At 34.6% G+C, this 21899-nt stretch overlaps 4 protein-coding genes, 1 long non-coding RNA gene and 2 pseudogenes across 7 annotated transcripts; 4 read left to right on the top strand and 3 right to left on the bottom strand.

The window, feature by feature from the left end:
- Nucleotides 1-2006: 2006 nt before the first annotated feature.
- On the top strand, nucleotides 2007-3267 carry LOC104759440 (F-box/kelch-repeat protein At1g24800 pseudogene; annotated as a pseudogene).
- A 4339-nt stretch (nucleotides 3268-7606) lies between these two features.
- On the top strand, nucleotides 7607-8020 carry LOC147923928 (F-box/kelch-repeat protein At1g24800-like). The gene has a single exon (XM_087496576.1). It carries the CDS (start codon nucleotides 7607-7609, stop codon nucleotides 8018-8020), a length of 414 nt encoding a protein of 137 aa, XP_087352702.1.
- Nucleotides 8021-8938: 918 nt separating this feature from the next.
- Nucleotides 8939-11164, bottom strand: LOC104756989 (uncharacterized protein At4g15545). 2 transcript variants are annotated; one of them, XM_087495731.1, is made up of 5 exons: nucleotides 10706-11164; nucleotides 10273-10341; nucleotides 10117-10173; nucleotides 9845-9944; nucleotides 8939-9761 (listed from the first exon to the last, which is right to left on the bottom strand). In XM_087495731.1, exons 2-5 carry the CDS (start codon nucleotides 10339-10341, stop codon nucleotides 9691-9693), a joined length of 297 nt encoding a protein of 98 aa, XP_087351857.1. In that variant the 5' UTR covers nucleotides 10706-11164; the 3' UTR covers nucleotides 8939-9690. The 2 variants fall into 2 exon arrangements, with proteins under 2 accessions (XP_087351857.1, XP_010477980.1); XM_010479678.3 differs by having other exon boundaries at nucleotides 10711-11022.
- LOC147923927 (uncharacterized) lies at nucleotides 9587-10401 on the top strand. Its single transcript, XR_015587005.1, has 2 exons — nucleotides 9587-9723; nucleotides 9795-10401. It is a non-coding gene; the product is annotated as an uncharacterized LOC147923927 (long non-coding RNA).
- Nucleotides 11133-12900, top strand: LOC104756990 (F-box/kelch-repeat protein At1g24800 pseudogene; annotated as a pseudogene). The gene has a single exon (XR_015587003.1). The product of XR_015587003.1 is annotated as an F-box/kelch-repeat protein At1g24800 pseudogene (transcript).
- A 396-nt stretch (nucleotides 12901-13296) lies between these two features.
- On the bottom strand, nucleotides 13297-15457 carry LOC104756988 (anthranilate synthase beta subunit 1, chloroplastic). The gene is made up of 8 exons (XM_010479677.3): nucleotides 15217-15457; nucleotides 14946-15112; nucleotides 14430-14500; nucleotides 14292-14329; nucleotides 14094-14204; nucleotides 13905-14004; nucleotides 13669-13804; nucleotides 13297-13578 (listed from the first exon to the last, which is right to left on the bottom strand). The coding sequence occupies exons 1-8, from the start codon at nucleotides 15440-15442 to the stop codon at nucleotides 13474-13476; spliced, it is 954 nt and encodes a 317-aa protein (XP_010477979.2). The 5' UTR covers nucleotides 15443-15457; the 3' UTR covers nucleotides 13297-13473.
- A 2699-nt stretch (nucleotides 15458-18156) lies between these two features.
- On the bottom strand, nucleotides 18157-20038 carry LOC104741293 (purple acid phosphatase 4). The gene is made up of 6 exons (XM_087497135.1): nucleotides 19692-20038; nucleotides 19331-19595; nucleotides 19094-19221; nucleotides 18861-18989; nucleotides 18538-18605; nucleotides 18157-18438 (listed from the first exon to the last, which is right to left on the bottom strand). Exons 1-6 carry the CDS (start codon nucleotides 19929-19931, stop codon nucleotides 18213-18215), a joined length of 1056 nt encoding a protein of 351 aa, XP_087353261.1. The 5' UTR covers nucleotides 19932-20038; the 3' UTR covers nucleotides 18157-18212.
- Nucleotides 20039-21899: the final 1861 nt, after the last annotated feature.

Here is a 21899-nt window from a genome sequence, read left to right as displayed (position 1 = left end):
TCATCTCTAAATATTTTGGGGATTGGTTTTGGCTTTATTAAGTATGATGTATGTTTATTTTTGATTGATTAAATTCTGTCTTTCAATCTGAAATTGCACTACATTGGCGCGATTTCAATGTGATGAGAAAGCAATTTCAGAAATTAAAACAGAATAAACATTATGAAGTCATCAAAATTGATGCATCATGAATCATTTAATATATCTAAAATATCTAAATTCAAAAAGTCATCAAAATTTTAAAAATATCATTTATTTTGGTTTAAAATATACTAATCTACATACCATGGGTCTTTTGTGTAAAAAAGAAAAACATATCATGGGTCTACATATATAGATATATATAGAAAAATCTAATTCCAAAATTTCTCCATTATAAATCACAATAAACAAGTAATTTATATGTAAAATTTATCATTTGAATTCACATATCTAAATATATCACACAAGTTTAAAACTCTAAAATATGAAATGAATTACAAATTAGAGTATAAATGTTTACTAAATTACTAATTTTACCAATATTTTAAAAATTCAAATGTAATCTTTACTATTAAAAATGATGACTTAAAATTTGAGCTAAAATAGAATTTGAAAATTTGAAAATGCACAAAAAAGGACATGAACGTGGCAAACCAAACAAAAAAATGTACCAAAGAAAGAATAACAAAAAGGTGTTATGGCAGCAACGAACATGGCACTCCATCTCCATTGGTCATTTTTTGTTGAGTGTCCAAGTTTCTTTTTATAATTAAAGTTAATTTTATTTAATGAATAGTATTTTCAGACTATCTTAAAATGAGTAAAAATGTCTCCAAATAAACATTTAAAACATTATTTTGATACTTGACACTTACTATTTAAATATTATTAAAATTAATTATAAGAAAATCCTTAGACATCACCCTAAAATAACTTATGGAGATGCTCTTATACAAGATGTGGCACATCACACAACTACCAAATGAGCTAGGAGACTATATTTGGCAATGCTCAGTCAGAAAATAATTTAAGTACAATATCATCCTAGATCCGCCCCTGTCAATCCCGTTATGAAGAGCTCTAAGACTAATGTAAAGAAATAAAAACACTGGATTATTCAAATACAAACTACATCTACATTTTATGTGTTAAAAGCATGGTTAAGACTTACTTATGTGTTACGCTTGATCGTTTATTACATATTTCTGACACACCACATAATCAGAAAATAATTTTCAGAGGCCAAAGTAACCAGGTTACGTTTTAAACAGAATGCATATAGTTTCCTGTTAACAATAAGGCTTACTTATGTGTTACGTTGGAAAGTTTGATGGCCAGACATAACGACTCTGATCACATTAACAAGAGAGACTCTACATTACATATAGTCTTGTCCTTAAATTTATGGTTTCGGAACTAGATTGCATTGAGAGACAATGAGATTATAACATTCAATCACAATGCATTGCCTATAAAATCAAGGACTTGCAATTAGCCAGGACCCTTATGGTTCGGATTAAGACATGGTTGATCAAAACCAAAATTATAACATTCTCAAACTAATCATCAGTTCAGAAGATTTGAGATTGTTAGAGTGAAACGTGGCAGATATTATAAGTGAAGCTGTCGTAATTATCGATGACGATGATAGGACGTCAATCTGCTTAGAGGAACTGATAACAGCGGAAGAAGGTGTGGTGGAGTTCGATGCCGCCATTTCAATCGAAGCTTTCGCAAGAACTCTTAGATCAACTTTTACATGAAAAATATCATTGTACCAAAGTTAATTACTGAAATCTAGATGTAAGGAGTAAAGAAAAATGGAAAGAATTTGTTTTTTTATTTATTTATTAAGTTGGGTATATTAATGGAAAGAATAAGAAACCTAAGTTAACATATTATTGTCACCAAAAAAAAGACAAAACCCTAATTGATATTGCGTAGCTTCTGTGTTGTTTCGAACAGTTTGAACAATGATGAGAGCCGAAAAAAAAAGAGTTAGAAGAAGAATGAAGGGGAAGAGTATGCGCGATCTTCCACCGCATTTGGTAGGGGAGAAGATACTCACGAGGGTTCCGATAACATCTCTAGGAGCAGTCCGGTCCACTTGAAAATTATGGAACGCATTAACCAACAATTGGATTTTGGGTAAAGCGTCAGCGGCAAGGCAGAATTATTTAGGGTTCATGACGATGGATTCAAAGGTTTGTTCAATTAGATCCCATCTCTGCCGCAGCAATGAAAAGGAAGAGGAAGACTTGGTTGATATATCTATAAAGCAGATAGATAGGATTAAACATGTGGAGATGTCTAAAGTGTATCACTGCAACGGGTTATTGTTATGCGTCACCAAGGACCACTCGAGGCTCGTGGTTTGGAACCCTTATTTGTTGCAACAATGGTGGATCAGCCCCAGAACAGATTTCCACAGGCTAGACAGCTATGCTCTCGGATACGACATGAACCGTATCTACAAAATCTTGAGGTTTTTGGATTGTTTCGAGAAAGGCGTTTGCATGTACGAAATTTACGACTTCAGTTCATGGAGGGTTCTCGAGGTCACTCACGACTGGGAGATAGAGTCTCATCAAGGCGGCGTGTCTGTGAAGGGAAAATACCTACTTTTATGCTCATGAGTCAACACTAGCACCAGGCTGTTCTGGTGGATACATGGAAAATGGAGATTTTGTGGTAGATGACTATGAGGTTGAAGATTTCTTGCTTTGTTTTGACTTTACAAGAGAGATATTTGGACCGCGTCTGCCTCTTCCGTTTCACTCTTGGAGTTTAGAGGACACTGTGACCCTCTCATGTGTTAGAGAAGAGCAGCTCGCTTTGCTATATCAGGAGGACGAGGATTCTGGTATTCCATGTAACATAGTTCATATTTGGGTTACAACTAGCATTGAGCCCAACTCTGTTTCCTGGAGCAAGTTTTTGACTGTGGAAATGAGACCATTTGCCCGCACTGGTGTTCGCTTTGACCATTATACGGGTGGGACCTTCTTCATTGACGAGGAACAGAAAGTCGATGTGGTGTTCGACATAGACGGATACCTACCCAGGGGTCCCAAGACAGTTCGTTACCACACTGCTTTTATCATTGGAGAAGATGGATACTTCAAATCTGTGAGTCTTGGAGTAGCTCCCAAAAACCCTTACGAACCTCCTTGTTCCGGGTATGTCCCAGAGCTTTATCGTCCCCCACTTGTGTGCTCTTCTTCTTATCTTCCAAGTTTAGTGCAACTCAACCAACAGCACAAAAGGAAAGAAAGAGATGCTTAATCTTTGTTTCTTGCATATCTTAAGACTACTCATCTGCAGATGAGTTCATCTCATTTTCGTTTCTACTTAATTATCTAAAACATTTCAGTTTTTTCATGTATCTTTCTACCCCTTTTAATTGCTCGATCTTGCCACTTGTTCTTATCATGGTTGAAGATTCTTTCTTTTCGTACATGAGATGGTTAAGTGCCTTGTTTCTTCCTTGTCCTCCTTCAAATGGTCAAGTACCTTATTTGTTTCTTGTAAACATTGTTCTAGTCACTTTGTTCACTTGCAAGATATACCAAACAAATTGAGAATTGCACCATGTCGCATCCTCAAAAATATGAATTACTTTATAGCCGCACTTATCTCAGAAATATGAATTACAATATCATACCTCCTTATCTCGCCATACAATCCCAAACTCCAGGTCATGATCTGTGATGGTGATCAATTACTTTATAGCTGCCCAATATGAGCTCATATCATATCCGCATAGAAAATTATCAGCTGCTTGATTTCCACGACCCTCTGGGAAGAAAATCAAGAGGAAGAATGAATATATATTTACTAGAAAAATGTAGACATACAAAACAAAAAAAAAATTCTTACGGATGTCTTCATCCCATAACGCATTATGGATCCTAGAGGTGATGCGATAAGGTTCTAAGAAGCCTACAGCTCCCAAGATGTAAAGGTCATTGAGCATACCTCTTAGGTGCAAAAAACGCATGAGCATTGGCTTAACGTGTTGACAGTTAAGACGTCTGGGAACTTGAACACCTTCGATATCCCAGAAAGTAAATTTATCATCAGGATCATCCTGAAAAAAAACATTTAGAAAACATTTGGATTAAGAATCTGGATTACGGAAATCAAAAAAGATTCTATCAATAAAGATCTCTATGCCTAATCTATCAACAAAGATCGCTATACCTAATCTGAATCTATAAGATTACGAAAATCACCAAAGATCTATAAAGATATGAACTTTAGGAGAAAATTCAAAATATTAGACGATCCATTATTATAAAAGCATATATACATATATATGTGTGTAAATTTATATGATTATTAATTTATGATATTATTGGGATAATTTTTGACATGGAATCTTTTTAAAAATTATTAACTTATTACCTTCTCGAATTTTATATTTTTTACACTAGAGGTTTTACTATAGACCTCTTTGATATTGTGTTATCGTTGCTTGAGATGCTTCTTTGATGATAATTCAAAGTTTTTTTTAGTTTATTCTGTTTTCAATCTCAAATTGTACTACATTCGCGCGCAATACAATGAAAATCGTCTAGATTAATAAATCCTAGTATATTTTTATGTACACATGGGAATTCTTACATATGCATATGGAGAGAAAATAAATTTATCACAGTGGTATTGGAACCCATAAATTACGTTACAACCTTTTGAAAACAAAAGTTATGAAAGTATATACCAAAAGTAAATAAAAAATATGCAATTGTGAAATAATGATGGGATGGATAGGCATATATTAAGGAAAGTTTTGGGGGCTTTGGTTTGGGCTTTATTAAGCCTGTTGGGTATGTTTATTTTTGATTGATTAAATGTTACCAAAAAAACAAAATTACCTTTAAAATTTTAAAAATTACTAAAACTAAAAACAAAAAATCAAATTCATAGGAATCGTTCCTCAGCGGGCACTGATGAACTAGAGAACATAATATGTATTGTTCTGTCTAAAGCCGGAGACTCTTGTCTTGTATAAGAGGATCAATCTAAATCAAGCAGACACTCATGAACTAGTGAAATCAATACTCTCTATATATAAATATATAAACATTCATAGTTTTCCCACACTTCTGTGTCCAGGTAACATAATCTACATCATATCACCAACCAATGTAACCGGTCGTCATTTTGTACTAGACTATACAAGGGTCAGAATCTAGTTTATTGTAAGAGACGATACGTGTTTGTTTTCTGTTGGCCGATAGAATAATACAAAAGGAAAAAGAAAATTTGGGAACCTAGATTTTATTTGTTTTCCTCTCTCTCTTTCTCTCGCGATCGAATTCTCGAAACAATAAAGGAAGGAATTTGGAATCAAGGATCTGGAATCAGAGGAAGGGTTTAGAATCGAATCTGCTAAAAACCTAAATAGCTTCACCGCCGTTTGTTATTCTTTCTCCGCGCCGTGTTCTCTATAATCTCAGGTGAAGGCTTCTTCGATTTGAACTTTGTTTCGTTCCTAAAAAATGTTTTAAGAGTTATCTCTATCTTCCGCTGTTTTCGTTCTATCGTGAACCATAAATGAGGCAGGGGGCTAACCAGAATTAGTCAGGATTTAATGGGTTTTCTTAATTGTAATTGAGTTGTATGATTTGTTTAGGTGATAAGGATCAAAATGGAGCTCAGTTCAGAGGATAACAATCTTGTTTTGCCTCCTGTTGAGTAGGTACTACCTTTGTTGTGTTTCAATTTCTAACAGTTCATTAGTTCTGGGTTTTAGCAAAGTTGGAGACTTTGATTCAAATTTGTATGCAGGAAAGCAATGTTGAGTTCGAGACTAAAGTTAAGAAATATCTTAGAAGAGAAGTGCTGATCTTGAGGTATATAATTTGCATATATAGCTTTGAATTGATGATTGTGGCTTTTGGTGTTGTGAAAAATGTACTAGTTGATTGTGGCTTTTGGTCTAATGATATGTATATCCTCATCAGAGACATGGCTGTTGTTTTGGAGAAGGAGCGTTACATTGGGACGACGTGTCAGCTCGTCTTTGGCTAAAAGTCTGAAACCAGTTGGTTCAGAAGCAGTTCGAAAAAACAGTATTAGCTCTATACCAGTTTTATTGCATCTCTGAAATCCATTTGCTCTGTTTCTCTACATGGTCAAGCCTTTTCTTCTTTGTTGACTTTAGCCTTTATTTACTTAGTGCTAAAATGATTTTACTAATTAGGGATTACATGGTTGTCTTTGTCTCTCTTTTTTAGTCATCGTGAATTTTATCGATAAAACTATAGTAGTGGAATACATGATGTGAATGATGTGGTGATACAAAAGCTCACGTACGTGCTAACAAATTTAAAATTTTGCTAAAGCGTCTTCTGTAATCCCATATTATTACTCACAGTTGACCATTTGAAGAAAGTGCAGGAATCAGCTTAAGAGTTATATCGTTGTAGGGTTGGTCTTGCTTCATCTGTTGAGATGGATTCGATGAGTTTAGCTTATGGCTGTCCTGATCTCAGAACTCTTGATCTTTGTGTGCGAATGTTTGTTTTGCTTCTTGTAAAAATAAGCTAGGGTGCAAGCTTTGCCTCGATCCCTGCGAAACCAGACATGAGGTAAGACCAAGTCATTGTTTGTTCTGTTTTATATTTCCTCTGTTTCTTTTTCTCGGAATCCATATTGTTTGGTTCTTTTTCTGATAACAACAAAGAAGGAGCCATACACTTTCAGGTACTCTTGTTTTCTTCTTTTGCATATATGTTCCTCTTCAAGTATGATGTTATTGGTTTATTTGCTGCTGGCTTGGATTGGTCATTTTTTAATTTTGTTGCACGCTTGTCTTGGTCACCGTTTGTTTTTGCTGCAGGCTTGGCTTGGTCACATTTTAATCTCGGGTCTGATTGGTCACTGCTTAATTTTGCTGCATGCTTGGCTTAAACTAGCTAAAAAATAATCGATGGCAACATGATTGTATAATTTAAGAGTACATTGTTCTTGTTCTATTTAGCTTGTAGTAATATCCTTTGGTATGCTTGACAAATTTGATTTTATTTGGCCATGAATTGTACTTCTAAATTGCAATTAATCATTTTTCCCATTTATGAATTGCACTAATATGTATTAATATTTTATTGTGTTTTGTATGTTTAAAAATTAATAAAAATGGAATATCTTTTTTTATTTTTATAAAATCTTAAATGTTTACACATTTATACCACTTCTATTCTATTTAAAATTTTAAAAAACAATATTTTCAAAAATAAGAGATCCAAAATAAGAACTTACCAATAAAAGAGAAAATTTTATCTAAGAGATCATGAGTTCTTATATTCCAAACAGTACACAATTAATTCATAAAAAAATTTAAGAACTCCCCTTATATGAACCCCCAATTAATTCATAAAAAATTGCTGTGTTTTTTTCTTTTGGGGATGTAGCAAAAAAAAAGAGTTAATTATTGAAATCTAGATGCTAAAAGGAAAAATGGAAAGAAACTGATTTTGCTAAATTGACTATACTTATCCACATAAGAATAAAATGTATCATTCATTCATTCTGTAATTGTAAAAAAAAAAAAAAAAAAAAAAAAGAGACAAAACCCTAATTTCTATTGCGTAGCTTCTTTTAAACAGTTGGAAGAAGAATGAAGAGGACGAGGATCTGCGATATTCCACCGAAATTGGTAGGGGAGAAGATACTGACGAGGGTTCCGATAACATCTCTGGGAGCTGTGAGATCCACTTGCAAATTATGGAACGCTTTAACGAAAGATTGGGTTTTGGGTAAAGTGTCAGCGCCAAGGCAGCAGTTTTTGGGGTTTATGACGATGGATTCAAAGGTTTGTTCAGTAAAATTCCGCAGCAGAAAGGAAAAAGAAGAAGAAGAAGAAGGAGAAGACTTGGCTATAAAGCAGGTAGATTTGCTTAATCAAGTCAAGATATCAAAAGTGCATCACTGCGACGGCTTACTGTTATGCGTCGCTGAGGACAAGTCGAGGCTGGTGATTTGGAACCCTTATTTGGGGCAAACAAGGCCGATCAGTCTCATTGCACTGTAAGATTAGACATTAACTGCGCCTAACTAAAGACTAAAGAAAGAGTTGTTGTAATAAATTCTACACATCAGTACCTAACATTCTCTGTTTGTAAATGCATCCACTTATTAAGAGACACTTACCATCCTCCTTCCTAGTCGAAGCTACTGTAACTGACTAACTGTTGTCCGATTAACCATCAACAACATAATAACTTCAGGCTTAATAAAATATTTTTCTCGATAATACAATATGTGTAAGTCATATAAGAACCTTTTCTGGTATGATTTCTTTACTGAAATGCTAGTTATAACCCTTTTATTTAGTATCTTTGTACAATCTTGTAGTATATCTATCGAATTCGAAAGAGTAGTATATTTTACGTTTGTATCTACAAGCAAATTTGCATTTTCAAAGAATATACCTTTAAAAAAATGCTTTTGCTCTCCAAAATACAAAAGAGTGAAACATCAAAGACTCTGACGCTGGATTTATCAAACACATCAAAAGACACTGAAGTCAAGAATAATTATTTTGTTATGTAAAGGCATATCTAAGCTTAAACAACCAATAGAAGCTTACAAATGTATATAATCTAGTAGACTAGTACAATGCAACTATGATTATGAAAACTCACACACACACACACACACAAAAGCAGCAGACGGTTATAATTAGTGGGAATTAAAAGGGTGAAACGTTACATTACGTTTTCTTATTATGATAACTTACGTGATACTACTCCATTTTCATGTTTTCGGGTTTTACTCCGCATTTCACTAATCAAACTCCTTCCCATTCAAAATTCTTGGATTGTCTGTAATTGTAAACCAAAAAAGATTTGGACATTTTAACCCACGCCTTTGCTCGCATTTCACTTTCTTCACACTCGCACCGTTCTAAAAATCTCTTAAACAAAGACAAAATTTTCAATTCCCAATATACAATAAAAACCCATTTTTGTATTAGACGTATGATGAGATGTTCTTTCTAAGATTTAGCCGATTTTACACCATACATTAATTAAATTATTAGGTTCATCCAATTCTACCCAACTAGAAAAAAGAAAGTAGATAATGTTGGGGTTTTCAAAGAGTGAACATTAAGTCACTAACAAAAGTTTTCTAGATTCCTTTCCAACTTATCTTTAAGACTCCACAAACACTTCAAGAAAAAACTGTCACTCACACTAAGCCTACTTTGGTACTTCCCATGTGAATCAAAAGCAACCAAAAACGAGCGAAAGTCTCATTGGAAAAAACCTGCAAATCCGTTCATGATCAATAACAACATTCCTTATTCACCTTCATCGTGTTTCATCATCATCTTCTCAACACGATGACCAATCCTACTACTCTCTCCTTGTTCCTCTCTCTACTTCTTCTTCTTCTTTCTTGTTTCCTCCAAGTTTCTTCCAACGGAGATGCTGAGATTCTAAACCGGGTTAAAAAGACCCGACTTCTTGACCCGGATGGAAATTTACAAGATTGGATCATAACCGGAGATAACCGTAATCCGTGTAACTGGACGGGAATCACATGCGACGACAACATCAGAAACGGTACGGTAGCACCGTCACTGCCATCGATCTCTCCGACTATAATATCTTCGGCGGGTTTCCTTACGGATTCTGTCGTATCCGTACACTCATCAACATCAATCTTTCTCAAAACAATCTCAACGGTACGATCGATTCAGCTCCTCTCTCCCTCTGTTCCAAAATCCAGGTTCTGATCCTCAAATTTGTTTCCAGTGTATTTTGAAGCTGCAGAATAAAAACTCATACGTTGTTCTTCAGTTGCAGCTCAGAGATAAAAGCATAACAGCGGATATTTGATTCAATGTTACCTTCGACACCTGGATTGGTCATGTCTGTAGATCCACTATAGTTTTGTCTGGTCCAGGAATTGACTGGTCGCATGTCCTGGATATCAACAGGTTCTGTTTGCTGTAATAACAAATGGAGAAGGAGAAGACTATCAATCTCTTAAATCAGAGGCCAGAAGCATGCAAGATAGAGAGAAATAGCAGGAAATGCTTTAGTCCCCTCACTGGAGTGCACTAAAAACACAAAACAAGAAAAGGAATGTGTAATGGTAACAAAAGCTTGAATCTCTTACCGGAGGACCACTCTCATCGCTCAGGGATTTGATTAACTGCCGCTTGAATGTCTCCAACTAAAAAAAAAAAAGTAGAAACATTAGCTCGCAAAAAGTATAATGATGTGAAATACAAAATCAAACATGCATCAGATAACCAAACAAAAAAAGTATCACCTTAGCCAAATCACGAGTGAGTTTTGTTACAGTCATTGCCAGTGAATCCTTCTCCTTAGTCAGGTTCATCTTTAGCAGAAAAAAAGAAAAGGAAGACAGTTACAATCTATAAGAGATTTTTACACTTAAGCGCAGATATGTTCTCATACACTGATTTGGATAATGAGCAAACAAAACTCAATATACAGACCACAGCTGCATAAATAACTACCTATATATACCAACTTCACAGTATAATTTATACAACAACACTTGTCAAGTCTAAACATCAAACCAATACACCAAATATTAAATCATAACACACAAAATTGAAAATTGTCCTGTAACACCAAAAAAAAAAAAAATCCTGAATCTAATTAGTCATTCCCCTAAGACTATGTCTCCATCAACAAGAAACTATCTCGGCAGAATTGGATACTGAAACGAAACTCACATCACATTGTCCTCGAGGACAATCTTCAATCTCGAATCAGCCTCGGGGCAATCTCTCTCAAGGCGAGAAGCCTTTCTCCTCAAGCTCACGCACAGCCCAGCATTCTCCTTATCCACAAGCTTCTGCCTCAATTCCACAACCTCAGAGTCTAGATTAGAGACCCTTGAAGCTATCGCCATTGACGTGATCTTTCTAGCGAGAACCTCTTACGGGGAGCTCGAAATCTAGCTGGTCTTCTCCCATTTCTCCGCTCCCCTTCGAAGCCGGAGACAAGGATAGAGATTGAACCCTACTAAATTTTGGAGATGACAACCCCCCCGAGAAGATTAGGGTTTTCCAGTGCGATTACATACACAAAAATCACACATCTCGGTGCGAAGAAAGAAAATGAAAAAAAAAAAAAAAAAAAAAACATCACGATGATGTTATGTTCTTGCCCTTATTACTTTTGTCTTTCTCAGATTCTTCGCTGTGTTCCAAAATATCTCAGCAAGTGAATCAAGTCGGCGAGCCGGAAACGGCGTCGTTTTGTGGTTTACTGAGAAAGAGAAAAAGAGAGATAGTTCCGGGGTCCACATATATCAAAGCAAGAGAGAGAGAGAGAGAGAGAGAGAGAGCAAAAGAAATGATTGTACAAAAAGACGAAAACCCTAATCATTTTCTATTGTGCGGCGGCGTCGTCAGACGAAAGGCTGGAAGAATGACGAGAGCCGGCAAGAAAAAAGCTGGAAGAAGAATGACGAGGACGAGGATCTGCGATCTTCCACTGGATTTGGTAGGGGGGAAAATACTCACGAGGGTTCCGATAACATCTCTGGGAGCTGTGAGATCCACTTGCAAATTATGGAACACTTTAACCAAAGATTGGGTTTTGGGTGAAGCGTCAGCGTCAAGGCAACAGTTTTTAGGGTTTATGACGATAAATTCAAAGGTTTGTTCAGTTAAATTCCATAGCAGAAAGGAAAAAGAAGAAGAAGAAGAAGGACAAGACTTGGCTATAAAGCAGGTAGATTTGCTTAATCAAGTCAAGATATCAAAAGTGCATCACTGCGACGGCTTACTGTTATGCGTCGCTGAGGACAAGTCGAGGCTGCTGGTTTGGAACCCTTATTTGGGGCAAACAAAGTGGATCAGACTCAACGATTTCCACTGGCAAGACAGTTATGCTTTTGGATACGACATGAACCGTAACCACAAAATCGTGAGGTTTCAGGATTATTACCAACATCCAAAAAAAGTTTCCAGGTACGAAATCTACCAGTTGAGCTCTAATTCATGGAGGGATCTCAAGGTCCATCGACCCGACTTGGATATAGTGTTTAACCATAGCGCGTCTGTGAAGGGAAATGCCTACTTTTTTGCTCAAGAGAATCGGCAGTATATTGAACCTAATGAAGATGGAGAGATAACGGATCTTGAAGATTTCTTGATCTGTTTTGATATCACAACAGAGACATTTGGTCCGCCTCTGCCTCTTCCGTTTCACTCTGGTATCGACGAGACTGTCACTTTCTCTAGCGTTAGAGACGAGCAGCTCGTGGTGCTCTATCATAATGAGGGTGTTTATTATTGTGATAAGATTAGCACAGTTGAGTTTTGGGTTACTACCAAGATCGAGCCCAACTCTGTGTCCTGGAGCAAGTTTTTGCAAGTGAATATGAGACCGGTCGACCTCACTGGTGAACTGTTTAACCATGAGATGGGTGGGGGCACCTTCTTCATTGACGAGGAACAGAAAGTCGCTGTGGTGTTTGACATAGACGGATACCTAACCACCCTACCCACCCTACCCGAGAGAGTTCGTTACCACACAGCTTTTATCAGTGGACAAGACGGATACTTCAAACCTGTGACTCTTGGAGTCGCTCCCAATCGCGGGGAACCTTGTCAGTCCTCATCAGGGCCTTGTTTTGCGAGTCTATATTGTCCCCCGGTTGTGTGCTCTTCTTCTTACCTTCCCAGTTTGGTGCAACTCAACTAATTAACTGCTCAAAAGGAAAGAGAGATGTGTTTAGTTTCCTGTTTCTTTCATATCTCAAGACTGCTACTTCTCAGTTTCGTTTCTATTTTATCAGCTAAGTAAGTTAAACGATTTCAGCTTTCTATTAATCTACCCTATTTCATTCGTCCTTGTTCTTGTCATAGACCATGGTTGAAGTTTCTTGGTGAAGTAACCTTTTTTTTGCTTTCTTGCATTGTCGTCTGGTAGTCAATTTATCGTTCTACCCACTTTCTCACTTGCGATATTACTTTATATATACCACAACTTTGAATTATATTGCAGTATTGCACCATCCCCAAGCAAAGCATGACATGGTTTTTGAAGTATATATTGTCAGACCAATTTTGGGGTTAAACAAACTTAAAATGTATGTTTCTGCGTTTACTTGAAAGGGAATCCAGTTAGTATGATAATACGAAAGTGATCTCTGATCTTTATCTCATGTGTGTTATGCTTCCAACACCAGTGTATCATATCAATACTATCGAGCCTTTTCAGGTCCGTCCTGAAGTGAAATTAGGTACTACTAAAACTGAAAGGCCCGTGGCCATTTTGTTTTCACTATGCATGCATGCGTGAATCACCATAGTTTTCTCTTTTAAATTTCACAAATTAAGTAAAAAGTGGAGGAACAAATCTAATATTTATGATAGAAACAATGGGAGGATGCATGACCAAGCTTGTAGGAACATTTTCCATTGGCAAACATTTATTACAGGGGAGGCACTAATTCGAACAGCTGCTGATTTCCTCATTCAGGCTAAGTCTATGTCAGCTTCTCAGATTCCTTTTTCTCTACGAGTTTGATGAAATTGCGGACAATTGTCTTGCCTTCGGTTGTTATAATACTCTCCGGATGAAATTGAACTCCCTGTGGACAATTTTTAAAAGACTTCAAGAGTTCTGCTTTGAAATGGAGGAGGCAAGAAGAGATACATGACAACATTTGAGTGGGTTTTACCTGTATATGCTTGTACTTCCTGTGACGGGCAGCCATAACCAGACCATCTTCTGTCCATGCAGTCACCTCAAGTTCATCACTGGGAAATGTATCTTTTTCGATCACGAGGCTGTGATATCTACCTACAAGGAAAGGGCTGGAAACAACAGACCAACAAGATTTGTTTTACTACACATTTAAACAGACTTATGATAACTGTTTCATGATACAACACAGAAAATAATCTGATTCATTACTTGGATAATCCAGAGAACAAGCCTTCTTCTCCTTTCTCATCATAGTGAACCATTGAGCTTTTCCCATGCATAACACCAAACGGTGACCGCACAATCTTTCCTGATAAAAGTTCAAACAAAAATGTTGTGGATACATAACATACAAAGAATAAAACCATGTTTAAGATGTCTTCTTTATATGCAACTAACCTCCAAATGCTTCTCCTATACACTGCAAACCCATACATACTCCAAATAAAGGAACATGAGGTCCGAGTTCCAAAACAGTTTGCAAGGAAATCCCAGAGTCTTGAGGGGCACCTATCAAATTTAAGAAAAGTGTTAACTTCTTTCTCCAGCATTTCAGAAAGATAGTCATAAAAGAATTTCAGAGGCCAAAAAACTTACCAGGCCCAGGAGAAATCAATATCCCTCTGGGATTTTTACTGCAAAGAGGGAGAGACATAATATAGGAATCAACACCAATTGGACTAGCCAGATTACGTTTTAAACAACAGAACACATATATAGTTTCCCTCTTCTTACCTTTTAAGCTCCTCTACTGTAAGTTCATCATTGCGGTAAACTTCAAAATGGCATCCTAGCTCTCCCATATACTACAATAAAACGATACAATTCAAAATTTTGTTTGTGCTAAAGCAGAAGACACCACATCAAGAGAACTAGAACTAAGACATGAAAACCAAACTGTATATTTGGGATCTACGTGTGTTATGTGATATTTTAAACAACGAATAACCAAATCAAAAGGTCAACAAAAGCAACTCACACAATCACCAATTCAAACTTTGAACAGGATTAAAAGATTCTACTTAAAAAGACCAAGACTCTAGGCAGCGAACAATTGATCACATAACAAAAGAGAGTTTACATTACATCATTGTCTATTCTACTAGCATGTCCAAATTAGATTGTATTGTGAAATAATGAGATTCTAAGTTCTAACAATCAAATCAACATGCATACTTGAATACATTCCTATAGAATTGATTGGTTGACCAAAAAACCAAAACACTATAAAATTGAGTCTGGAAATGAAACCTGGCAGAGATTGTAAGTGAAGCTGTCGTAATTATCAATGACAATGATAGGACCATTCTGCTTAGAGGTATTGACAACAGCGGAAGGTGTGGTGGAGTTCGATGCCGCCATTTCAATCGAAGCTTTCGCAAAGACATCTCTACGACTCTTCCCCAAAACCGAAACTCCTAAAACAGAGGAAACAAAACAGATTTAATAAAAAAATTCGAAGCCTTTTTTGATTCGAATAAGGAACGCATCTATCCCGAGCGAGAGAGAGAGAGAGACTTACTCGTCGGATTCGGAAGAGGGTTGAAGAGGGAAGGGTTTAATCGGCGAGTGGTGGAACCGGACTTGGGTTGAAGCAGACAAGACTTGTACAATGTAGTAGCCGCCATTGTCGGAAAAACAAAAGATTTTGGATTCCAAAAGAGAGAAAGAGTCTTTAAGTTTATAAAATGCTCAGAGAGAGATTGGGGGAGTTTGACAGGTGAAACGGTGCGTTTTTGTTGGAACATGAACCACGTGCCTAATCAGTAGGTGAGTTAATTAGTTTTGATTTCTTATAGAGAATCTGTTTTGGTTTGGTCAAAGTCAATATATATATTTATCCAAATTGGCGTTTGGAATCAGTCTACTTCCAAAAAGGTTGCTATCGTCTATACTCTATAGTCACTAACTACGATGGCTAACCTAACCTAAATATAGATTAGAACAAATTGTAAGGGCATGTTTATAGGAGATCAAGTAAGGGTGTTGTTAGAGGAGAAATATTGTAAAAATAATGTAAGATCAGTTCTTAAGAACTTTTGTTAAGAAGGTAGTTATTGGGAAAACATGTATAAGATCTTAAGATTTAATAATATAATATTCTTATAGAAATTTAAAAATGTTTAATAAATACATAAATTAATGTTTAATAAATAATTTAAGAATGTTTAATACTATTTAATAATATAATGGTTATTAATATTCGAATGAAATGAAAAAAATAAAACGTTTCTTTCGTTTACAAGGTGACACGTCAGCAAAAGAACACTTGAAGACAATGTTTTTAAAACCGGACCGGTAACTGAACCGGAAAAGCTTCTGGGTCATGAGTCAACATGGTTCGACCGGGGTCGACCGGGTTCAATTGATTTTGATGATACTTTTATAAATAATAGGTATGAATAGGTTTTCTATTTTTTTTCAATGATTATAACTATGATATAATTGGATATGCCAAATAAAATACTTCAATAATCATAATGTTTTTAAAAAACCTTAAAAAGTAATAAACTCAAAGTGTAACAAACTCAAAGTGTAACCAGTACTAATAAAATATTTTAGAAATTCAAACAATAAGAGAATAAGAGTGTAGAACATTTAATCTACATTCTCTAAGAAACCCTACTATTGCTAATTTGCTTAGAAGAAAACTAGAAAAGGTAATTAATTAAATTAATTGCACTCATTTTTTCAAAAAAAAAGTAGAACCCGGTTTTATCCGGTTTAATGGTTCACCGGTTTTTGGTTTTTTGGCGGGTTGATATGGTTTTTTACCGGTTCAATTTCTTTTGGGTTTTGATATTAACCCAACCCGGACATGTTGCCGGTTCGCGGGTTAACGTGGTTCGACCGCCGGTCCGGTCCGGTGAACCATTCATTATAATCATACAAAAATATATATATATATATATATATATATATATATATTGATACAATCCATACTAGATCTGACCAACTGACCATCCTACCTCCACGTTATTGACAATATATCAATGTATGTTTTAAAAAATTGAATTTTCTCTAGCTAAAAACTTTATTTAAGTTTTCAATTTCTATATACGCATCATTTTCAATTTAATAGTTTTATAAGCTATTAAAATACGACAATTGAGTTCATTATTCATAAATTTATATTATATGTCAAATGTACAAGTGAATTATTTATAGTATTTTTAATTTATTGTCAATAATTTTTTCTAAATATCAAATTATAATTCCAAAATTATCGATTTTATATCATCTAAAAATATAATCTTATTTTGTGAAATTGTCTCAATTCATATTTTTCAAAAATTTTAACAATAAAAAATACATCTATAATATAAAATAAATTAATATCACTATAAATTAATATTATTAATTATACTAAAATGTCATGGTTCCAACATTATTAATTTATAGAGTTTTACTGTAGTTATTAGATTGGTAAGTACTGAATGAACCTCAAAATATTTTGGTATGTGTTTGTTTGGTCCCATGTTTAATGGATAAAAAAAAAATTGCATTTAATTGACACCATGGTTTGGTATATGCTTTAGTTCGGCATTAGAAAGTTCAATTTTTGTTCATGTCCTCTTCTGATTTGTTTTTGTTCAATTTTTTGAATCTTACATGAGTTTTTCTTTGTATATATTGCAAGTTCACTGAAGAAAACAGTTATTTGTGAACATTTTATAGAAAAATTGTAAACATTATTCAAAATATAAATATGATTCAAGTATTAACATGTTTCTAACTCCTAATATATAGGAATTTATTTCTTAAATGTAGATTCCATTTACATTCTTGGTATATTATTCTTTAATTTGGGTTTACCTATCTTGTTTGTTGATGGCTTGGTTTTGTAATTTATGTTGGTTTGAATTGAAATAAATACATCAATCTTGAAGTTTTATCTTGAATATATATATATATATATATATATATATATATATATATATATTTCAACATTAGAGCACAGCATATCGGCTTATTAAGCAAATCTCTCCATTCGTAAGTAACAAAACTCGATTCCTGATGTGATGGAACATGTTATTAGTAAACTTATCATGTGACATTAGACTAAAATCATTTCACATAGATAAATATATCTATTTACAGATTATTTTTGTGTTGCTAACAATATAAACATTTTATTAAAACTCAAAATAATTTAAGTTTACAATCGATAATTAATCTACGCTAATGGTTCCATGGCAAAAAAAGAAAACATATTTTATAAATTGAAAAAATACCGTACGAAGCTCCAAATATTTTGGTATTTGTTTGTTCGGTTCAATGTTTAATGGATAAAAAAAGAATTGCATTTAATTTGCACCATGGTTTGGTATAGCTAAATCAGTTGTGATATAGATCCCATGATGAGGATGGCCTCGTGCATAAATTCTCCACATTCTGCATGGACTTCAACGTGGTCTTTCATATTTTACTTGAATTTGTGGAGTCACTCATAACAATCGTATTTATATGTAAAATTTATGTTCTTGAATTGATTTTTCATGTGATTAACAAATGAGCTTACAATGGGAAATAAAAGTCAGTGTCTAACATTTTTGATGTGTCCCACTTGTGCAATATTTTGCCGGAGACATCATAAAAAGCGATACCCATTTCGGTTCTAGTGATTTTAACTGACATGAAACCTTGTCCATCATAGAAGAATTTCATATCTTCTGGTGTTGTCCAATTGTAATAACCTCTCCATGCCTTTGACCCACCACCACTAGTTAGAAACTGAATTGGACTGCAAGATAGTAATACAAATATTATTCACAATTATCGGCTTTTATCCAACCAAACACGCAACTTTAGTTTCTAATATATAACGAATCATTGGTGTTACCTCTGAGATGTGCTAATATGTTGCAAGCAATGATCATGCCCGTTCATATAGAGATCAACTTTATTCGCCTGAAACAAATCCAAGAATCTATACATGTTACATTTGTTTCTTTTCCGTAAGGAGTTACAACTTTTAGTATTTAAACATAAATTATTTGTTAATTGCAAAAATATTTAGTGGATTGAATAAAAATGTCAAAGTTTTAGAAATATTTTTTAATTAGAAACTAAAACTATAAGTTCACTTTTTTTCTTTTCTATTAATTGGGTTTGAAACAGTACTGAAGACATAACTCTATTTATAAGAGTGAGAAGAAAATGAACCTCAAGGATGGGTAAGAGAAGAGATTCAAGCTCTTTTGTATTCCCATGAATAGAAGCACTCTTGATGGCATGATGACCCACCACGATTTTCCAGTTTGCTCTTGATTCTCTTAGACCCATTTCTAACTCCTACACATTATAATTAGTAATACATGCATGTGAGCGCCATCGATATCACACGATAATTCCTACAAAACTAATGGTTAAGACATATATGATGTATTCTCAAGTACCGTTAAAATGGTCTGGAGATAGGATTCTCGCGGTGATACTCCGCTCCAGTCGTAAGTTTGACCATCTGGATTGAGGAAATAAGCGTCTACAAAAGGTGTTGTGTCGACAAAGAAAAGCTCTACGATCTCTGTCCGAATTTAGAGACAAGAAGTGAGAAATTAAACTCGTATATATGATTATGTAACAATAAACTTGTAAGATATATTCTACGTATTTATATATGTAATGGCTAGTACCAGCGTCTACTATGAAAGATCTCATGCAAGTCCAACGGCTATCTATTGATTTGAGGACAGGACTCAACTGTGCTTCAACATCTCCTCTATAGTCGTGATTCCCCAACACTGAGTACCATGGCTTTTGCAAGCTAGGAGAAGTATATATATTGGTGAAGGAAAGTTGAAAGGCGGGATCGTCGATGCTTTTCATCCCACTATCGTAGATGTTATCACCCGTCGATACCACAAAATCGATATCCATATTCTCTCCGATTCTACCCATCTATATATGTTTCCATTAAATTTACTAAATATAACATATATGGGTATATATATGTATATACTATATATAGTATGTAATTTAGTAGTACATACGTACCTGGAGGGCAACTTGTGATTGGTTGTAGAGTCCACGCCTACCCCAATCTCCAATAACCAGAAAACTGATTGAGCCATCGGGGTTTGGTGCGTGTTCGACCGTTGTGAGCTCGGCCTCAAGTTTTGGAACCATAGATAATAATAAGAAACAGAGAAGCAGAGTCATTACTGTGCCGCCGATATTAAACGTAGATCCCATTCTGTTCTTTTGCACAACGAGCTTTATGTGAAAAAGCAACATATTTATATAAGTCGACTGTGCATGTGAGTGCTAGTGGGTTTCTCGCTTGTAAGTCACATTTGGATAATATAGCGTCCACATGGTGGACCGAACAAGATTATTATAACGTATATGACTGTTTCTCTTCATATATTATTTATTCATCTTTCCTTTTTTTTGTTAAAGGGGTTAACTTATCTATATTGCTTTCCTACAACTTTAAACCAAAAATATTCGGAAAATCTTGAACATTTTATAATTCGTTTATGGTCAGTGGTCACGCAATAATACACACATGCACAGGCTCAAAACTTTGAACCCAAAAGCCTTGTCATATAAAAAAATTCTGACCAATTTGACCATATAATAATCTTGTTTATTTATAAATTTATTTGAATTCACCGTAAAAGAAAATACTTTATTGTTTTGCTTTTTCAACATTTGATTACACTGCTTGTTATATCAATCCACGTGAATCAGTATATATATATATATACAAGACAAAAAAAAAACTTTGTATTATAAGGAAGCTTATGAAGTGTGATTGATTCTTAAATGCTAAGAATGCGTTTAATATGTGAGTGATGAGTATGTTGTAGATATATGTGTCGGAAAGGAAATTGAGAAATAGAAGAGGATAAATTATGCCCATACGCAATCATGGATTGTTTACCTGTCATGTCTCTTAAAACAGCTTCGCCGATATGCCAACTAAGCAAATGTGGTCTAGCCGAATCAAACTCTCTACCAAAAGCAAAACAACAAAATAATTGCATCACGATATTATTTATATATCTTTATTGCCTGATCTGTTATATCCAATCATATTGTTCAATTAATTTTTTCAAATATAATAATATGACCAAAGGAAAAATAAAGGGATAAATCGTTACACAAGGCATATAAAATTTAACATCCAAAACTTTTTCGTTTATAAATGCACGTACAAAAACAATATTTGTTTTCACTATCTTATTCTTCTGACTAGCTTGTAAACACTGAAAAAAAAGAGTATAAGAATAAATGTAATATGCAATACTATTAATTTTGATATCACGAATTTTAAAAGCTTAAACTACCACAATGAATGATAATACAACGTACTATTTTGAGGTCGAATCTACGAAAATAAGATTGATGCACACAAAAGATAGGGAAATGGATTAAACGAAAACACAATGAAATTATGTATATTAGGATTTTCTGAATGTCAAACAAATCAAATTCAAAAAATATCTAATGAAAATCAGCAACGTCCGCCGTAAACTAAATATCACGAAAACCATTTTCATATTTATCATAGATCAAATAATGTTATAAATAAGGGTCCTATAAATAACTATGTTGTGTGGTCTAAACATCCGAGACATTGTGCTACAGATCCGAACTGACGGCTGCATTTTATCAAAGGTCTCTGTGAAAATTACTAGTATAAGTCTAAATTAGATCTAAAACGGGCTACTAGCTAGCTAGTTATAAAAAAACCTACCTAGTGCTTACAAATTATGGAATCAATTAAATGACACGCTGACACGAATGACTAGACCTCCGGCCAAAAGGATCTCTCTTTTATTGTTTCGTGTGCCAAAAAAATTAAGGTGAATCATTGTCAAAAAAAAAAAAAAAAAAGATTAAGGTGAAATGGTGAATCGTAGAAATGGATCCAGTGACTTTCGGAATCATTGTCGGGCTTATCATTCTCTTCTTCTGCTTAGTTTGCTTCATCACCATTGAAGCCACTTGCATTCGCCGCTCTTCATCTAGATAAGGTTTTTCATTTATTGATGATCCAAACCCCAAAAAAAAAAAAAAAAAATTTGAATCTGATGAGGTGTTTGTCTATTCTTGTTACTAATCTGTTTGGAAAATGTCTTTGAGTTTACAGCTTTGTAACGAACAATGAACAATGTTTGAATCGAAGTAACCGGGGATCTCATATTTTTTATATGAAATTTGGTTTTGAGAAATTTTCTAACGAATCTTTGGATG

The sequence above is a fragment of the Camelina sativa genome, chromosome 17, assembly GCF_030686135.1.
Source record: "Camelina sativa cultivar CO46 ecotype springtype chromosome 17, ASM3068613v1".
Classification (NCBI taxonomy): domain Eukaryota; kingdom Viridiplantae; phylum Streptophyta; class Magnoliopsida; order Brassicales; family Brassicaceae; genus Camelina; species Camelina sativa.
Note: the sequence above shows the minus strand (reverse complement) of the source record. Positions and strands in the feature narration are given on the sequence as shown.

Excerpts from the sequence above, each read along its gene's own strand:
- LOC104756988 (XM_010479677.3), bottom strand. The coding sequence starts at position 15,442 with ATGTTCCAACAAAAACGCACCGTTTCACCTGTCAAACTCCCCCAATCT. Across the intron at positions 14,330-14,429 it reads ACAGTAGAGGAGCTTAAAAG|TAAAAATCCCAGAGGGATAT; the intron begins GTAAGAAGAGGG and ends CCCTCTTTGCAG. Across the intron at positions 14,205-14,291 it reads ATTGATTTCTCCTGGGCCTG|GTGCCCCTCAAGACTCTGGG; the intron begins GTAAGTTTTTTG and ends TAAATTTGATAG.
- LOC104756989 (XM_010479678.3), bottom strand. The coding sequence starts at position 10,884 with ATGGCGATAGCTTCAAGGGTCTCTAATCTAGACTCTGAGGTTGTGGAA. Across the intron at positions 10,174-10,272 it reads TCACTCGTGATTTGGCTAAG|TTGGAGACATTCAAGCGGCA; the intron begins GTGATACTTTTT and ends TTTTTTTTTTAG. Across the intron at positions 9,945-10,116 it reads GCGATGAGAGTGGTCCTCCG|CAAACAGAACCTGTTGATAT; the intron begins GTAAGAGATTCA and ends TTGTTATTACAG.
- LOC147923928 (XM_087496576.1), top strand. The coding sequence starts at position 7,607 with ATGAAGAGGACGAGGATCTGCGATATTCCACCGAAATTGGTAGGGGAG.
- LOC104741293 (XM_087497135.1), bottom strand. The coding sequence starts at position 19,931 with ATGTTGCTTTTTCACATAAAGCTCGTTGTGCAAAAGAACAGAATGGGA. Across the intron at positions 19,222-19,330 it reads ATCTTTCATAGTAGACGCTG|AGATCGTAGAGCTTTTCTTT; the intron begins GTACTAGCCATT and ends AAATTCGGACAG. Across the intron at positions 18,439-18,537 it reads CATATTAGCACATCTCAGAG|TCCAATTCAGTTTCTAACTA; the intron begins GTAACACCAATG and ends ACTATCTTGCAG.